The 5,240-nt window shown below is 42.1% G+C and overlaps 2 protein-coding genes across 2 annotated transcripts in view; one reads left to right on the forward strand and one right to left on the reverse strand.

The window, feature by feature from the left end:
• The first annotated feature begins 2,639 nt into the window (after positions 1 to 2,639).
• Positions 2,640 to 4,034, forward strand: cdkn2aipnl (CDKN2A interacting protein N-terminal like). The gene is made up of 3 exons (XM_068731718.1): positions 2,640 to 2,895; positions 3,571 to 3,676; positions 3,783 to 4,034. Exons 1-3 carry the CDS (start codon positions 2,684 to 2,686, stop codon positions 3,789 to 3,791), a joined length of 327 nt encoding a protein of 108 aa, XP_068587819.1. The 5' UTR covers positions 2,640 to 2,683; the 3' UTR covers positions 3,792 to 4,034.
• A 328-nt stretch (positions 4,035 to 4,362) lies between these two features.
• ube2b (ubiquitin-conjugating enzyme E2B (RAD6 homolog)) overlaps positions 4,363 to 5,240 on the reverse strand; it is a 9,544-nt gene continuing 8,666 nt past the window's right edge. The window contains exon 6 of the mRNA XM_068731699.1: positions 4,363 to 5,240. This exon is cut by the window's right edge and continues 681 nt beyond it. The gene's annotated coding sequence lies outside the window, so the exon portion shown is untranslated.

The following is a 5,240-nucleotide window of genomic DNA, read 5'->3' on the forward strand; positions in this document are numbered from 1 at the left end:
ATGCTTGAATCTAAAAAAAATATTAAAAACAAACAAATCCTAAATGCTTGATGAAGAACGAATGCCGTAGATTAGTAAAGGTGAGACGGTCCTTTAGTCGGCTCCCGTCGATGTTCTCCGATCTTCTCCTGTCTGGATCTGCACCGACGGTACTTCATCTCCGCGTGTTCGACTGTTGTTACAACCTGCTGTGTTTTCACTGTTCCTTTACAGCCGCTAGGAATCGGATTTGTTTCTTTTCATCTTTTGGGGGTGGGGGGGTGGGGGGGGTCTGTGGTTATATGGAATGCACAGCAGCCACTCAGTTTCAGGTGTTCCTTTAGAGATTTTATGAAAAGTCGCACTGTTTACAAACCTCAATTTTCTCTTTTAAACCAAAATGTGTTGACATAATACATCTGGTATGCAGGAGGTTATTCTGTGTGTGTGTGTGTGTGTGTGTGTGTGTGTGTGTGTGTGTGTGTGTGTGTGTGTGTGTGTGTGTGTGTTATAATAATTTGCATATCTTTTTAAGTATACAGCCATTTTAACTGTGAAAAGCAAATGTAAAATTTTTAAATCAGGATCATCTTCTCAATCAGGTGCCTGTGGAAACTTTTCTTTGGGGTCATTTTAATTTGACATTCTGCCGGTTTGCGATAATAAAAAAAGAAGAAAAAAAAAGAAACCATTTTTTAACAGAGCCTCTCTTCTTGATTAAATACCACAGAAGCCAAGCCCTTGATTGTAGTCCCCCCAAATGTTTTTTGGCTGTTACCACGACATGATTTACAGTTAAATCACTTTTTACTGTGGAAACAAAACCAGCGACTGTCTGTCTGTCTGTCTGTCTGTCTGACTTCATGTTGGCTTGCCTTCCTCTGGAATCCCTCTGCATATCAATGACTTCATGTCAAAACAAGCCCCAAATCCCCCTCTGCTGTGTGTGTGTGTGTGTGTGTGTGTGTGTGTGTGTGTGTGTGTGTGTGAGTGCGCATATCTGTCAGCCTCAATGACCATAAGTCTCTTTACACAGGCTGGAGGTTAAAAGTCCAGTATTTCTCTCTGATCATATTCCTGGCAGGCTGGTCAAGTGTAGAGAGAGAGAGAGAGAGAGAGAGAGAGAGAGAGAGAGAGAGAGAGAGAGAGAGAGAGAGAGAGAGAGAGAGAGAGAGAGAGATGTGTCGCTCAAGTGAGAAGACATGAGAAAAATGAAAGTGTGTGTGTGTGTGTGTGTGAGTGTGTGTGTGTATTTTATACATCTCCTGGCAAAGCAAGAAACACAGAGATCAAGCTGTAGGGAAGGAGGAAGGAGGAAGGAGGAAGGAGCCTCAAGCGGTGTTAGCTCACCTACAGTCGATGCTGCTCAGTGGCAGTGAGCAGCTTCTATTTAAACAGACTACTGCGATCCAAGGAGGTATTTTTCACAGCGGACATTTTGACATTTCATAGCGGGGGAAGCACAGGTGTAATTAGTCACATTAGTGGCGGCTGAATTCCATTCGTGCGAGCTCATTCCGGGGGTCCAGGTAATGTGTGTGCTCACTCTATACGGCCATGACTCACTGAGACTCTTAAATGGAACAGTTTTCAAAGTTTTATGTGGCTTTGCTGCTATGAAAAGTCAAAAATGTGTGACGTTATAATGTGCACTCCTACTCTCGCACACATCGTATGATTCCTCAAAAAAAAAAAGCAACTTATTGTATTTATTTCATTGATATTTTTTTTGTCATTTAAGTTTTTATTAACTTTACCAGTTTGACATTATACAAAAAAAATGCTATTCTATGACTTTTGTAGTTATTTTAACACAAGCGACAATCTTTTCTCGGTCTGTGTCTCCATCCGGTGGATGAAACGCGGTACTGCACTCAACCTAAAGGCGCAGACCTTCAATACAGGCATAGCGGCGCACTAGGTAGATATAAATGTCATGAAATGAAAAGTCAGTGGCCGGCGAAGGGTAAGAGAGATACCGTTAGGATAATGTCCAATTACAGATATCTTCTCTGAATACCTTTTTATGATTTTTGCTATCTAGGTGAGAAATGAGCGACATGATTATTTGCAACAACTGTAAAAAATATATATATATATATATATATATATAAAGGGTAAGTTTGGTTAAAGTCAAGGTAAGAGGCCATGGTCACAGCTAGTGTCAAAAAGCTGCCTGTTAACATTTTAAGATACAGTATTTTTCTTGTATCCCCATATAATGTAAATTATAACAGGAAATGTCTCTTGAGCAAGGCAAAAAAACAACATTGTCAAACTTTAGCAGATGTACTATGCTCTCGCTATGTTGAGGATGGTAACGTCGTTAATACTCACTGATGAATGCCTGTACTGAAAATACAAAATAAATAGAAAACTCGAACTATTTGGCATTTCGGATAGAGATGTTGAGAAGACTTCTGAGCTCCATAAAACCTCTTTCACGTTATAAATGATTATGGAAATACATTAATTTAATGACTTGCCGCACCTTTAGTTCGTTTCATCCAGCTGTTTACCACCAACAACCAGGAAGAAGCCCGTGTGCAGAGGGTATTTCAGGTCCAGGTGTAGCGCTCAGCTCCACCGCGGCGAGGCGCTGTTTGAAACACGCTGAGCTGGGGAAAAAAAAAAAAAACTACTTCCGGGACCCGCTTCACACACCGGAAGTCGCCGTTGTTGACTCGTCCGGAGAAGAGCAAAGATGGCGAACATGGACGTGGAGGATTTTATTCAGCAAAACAGAGCTCTGGCGGACCAGGTAGAAACGTTTCGAGGGTACTGGGAGAGCGAGAAACACTGGCAGGCCCGGAGGGAGTTCATCCTGCGGAACATCAGCGACTTCGAGGACCCGCATCTGGACCAGCTGGTCTCTCTGTCCATGGTCTGGGCGAACAACGTCTTCCTCGGCTGTCGGTGCGTAAACACACAACGCGCCGGTCCTCACGGTTTAGTACATACACGACCTCATCGGACAGGTCTTTGTGTTGATTTGTAGACGTGTTGTTTGATATTACGCCTGAATGATGAGTCTCAAAACTCACCGTCGTGTGTTGAGCATGGCTGTATGATTGGTGGGGGTTCAGACTCTTCTTCGTCTCTTTTTTTTTTGGCTCTTAATGGGCTCGCTGCTGCCCCCTAGTGTCCGGAAGACAACACAAACAAAATGGCTCTTTAAGACCGCAGTTACTTTGTTTCTCTCACGTCAAACAGCTGATTTAAAAGGAAGTAAAGCAAGTCAGCCTTGTTCTTTTGAAATCAAGGCTGTTCTACAGATATTTGTTATATTAATTTAATCAAGTGCATATCGCAGTTTGACCTAAACCAGATCTATGAGGAAACAGAAACAAACACTGCAGATGACACTCTATTGAATTTCTATGTTTAAAGAATTGTGATCAATAAAAAGTAGGACATATTAAAATACACTTTTTATTTTAAATTGAATATATAGGGACAATTCTACGAGAAAATTGTTTTTTTGTTTTGTTACTATAAACACTTAAACGATATACCACAGACGCATTAATGATGCAGAGTATCAGTATTATTAATAAATATTAACGGGACGTTTCGCTCCGCCGATGGCAGGTACAGCACAGAGCTGCTGGACAAGGTGAAGGTCATGGGTGAAGGCGTCGTGGTGGAGGACGCACCGGTGTTCAAGACCAGAGACGAGATCATGAAGAAGCAGCAGGTTTGTGTGCGCACACACACACACACACACACACACACACACACACACACACACACACTCACTCTGAGATAAGCTCCTTCATGTGTTCTTCTGTTCTCCATCACAGGGTCGATGACCGGCTCGGTCGTGTCGGATGGGGCCTGGAGCCCGATGGGACTCGACCGTTGTTTTCATGATTCCACATGTTTTTATTACAGATGTTTTCACATCTAAAGTCTGGTATCTCAGAGCGTTGCTCAGCTTTTTAAAATTGTACATGTGTGGGATCCTCACTGCTCGTCCATTTTAACACTTTGTTTTTTAAAGCGTACTTGTGGTTTTTAGGTTTGTTTTTTAAATAAATTCAGATGAAAGAGGACTTTGGCTCGTTTCTTAATGTCTGAAGCACAATAAAAGACTGTTTCTTATCATGGGGTCGTTTTGTGTGAACATTTCTGTCGTTTTCTCAGTTTAAGGTTCTTTTTGCATCTTGATTATCACCTTAAAATCATCTGCAGGAGGTTTATGACCCTTTGAGCACAAACTCAACCTTAATCACAACCGAAGAAGAAATGGAATTAAATGAACAGATTAAGTTACAATAATACAGAAAAAAAACATCTTTAATTATGACAAAGACAGGCTAACTGTGAAGTTAACTAAATAATTTAAAGACTACGGACAAACAAAAGATGAAGAAACTCGTCTCAAACTCTGAAAAATGTCTTTTATTATGTTTATACAGCATATTGTTTATAAGTATACATTTTTTTCGTTTAATTCACAAAATCTTCGTAACATCCCTTCTGTGTGTTTTCGTTGTTTTAGGTGAAATAAATTGGAAGCCACAACTCGACCTTTCACTGTGTGTGTTTGATGACGTCTTCTGTGGAGGACTCATCTTGTTGAGCCGGGTTAACGCTCAACGGGTCGCTTTAAATCGGGTTTCACAAACAGATGAAATAAAAGAGACAAAACGCAGGCGGGAAGACAACTCCAGGCTTTTGGAGGAACCGGTTGATGTCGCGCTCTTGAATTCATTCGCTAAATTTAAAATGTCAAGTGTGTCATTTTAAGAGACGGATCAAAAGCACAGCCAACGCTGAAAAAAGGGGTTTACTTTCTGCGGCGGATGTAGTTCTATATTCATCTTTCTACTCGCTAAGCTATGACAACCAATACAGCTCTATTATAGAAAGTGAGCAGAACGTCGTTAGTCACGGAGGCCCCAAAGCAAACGTGACGGAGCACCGCCGCCGTTTCAAGAACATCCTACAGCACAACGCTGTTGAGCCTCCTGACCTCCTCGCCATTAACAAGAGAGACACAGAGGACAACAGAGGACAACAGCGGGACGACTCGCTGAGCAGGACAGTCAAACGGTGACGGACACACCGTCTCCTGGGCTCAGCCGGGACTCCCGGTGTTGTTCGCTTTCTCGTGACGCTCCCTCTCTGACGTACTCGTCTACCTGATGATGATGATGATGATGATGATGATGACGATGATTGAAATAAAAAGCTCAGAGCCGTCTGTGACGCCTGTGAGCCTCAAACCTACGACGCCTCCTCAGATATATCAGAGA

The sequence above is a fragment of the Cebidichthys violaceus genome, unplaced genomic scaffold (assembly GCF_023349555.1).
Source record: "Cebidichthys violaceus isolate CVI_PGR_0920_01 unplaced genomic scaffold, fCebVio1.0.p SCAF_53, whole genome shotgun sequence".
Lineage (NCBI taxonomy): Eukaryota > Metazoa > Chordata > Actinopteri > Perciformes > Stichaeidae > Cebidichthys > Cebidichthys violaceus.

Excerpts from the sequence above, each read along its gene's own strand:
- cdkn2aipnl (XM_068731718.1), top strand. The coding sequence starts at position 2,684 with ATGGCGAACATGGACGTGGAGGATTTTATTCAGCAAAACAGAGCTCTG. Across the intron at positions 2,896-3,570 it reads AACGTCTTCCTCGGCTGTCG|GTACAGCACAGAGCTGCTGG; the intron begins GTGCGTAAACAC and ends CGCCGATGGCAG.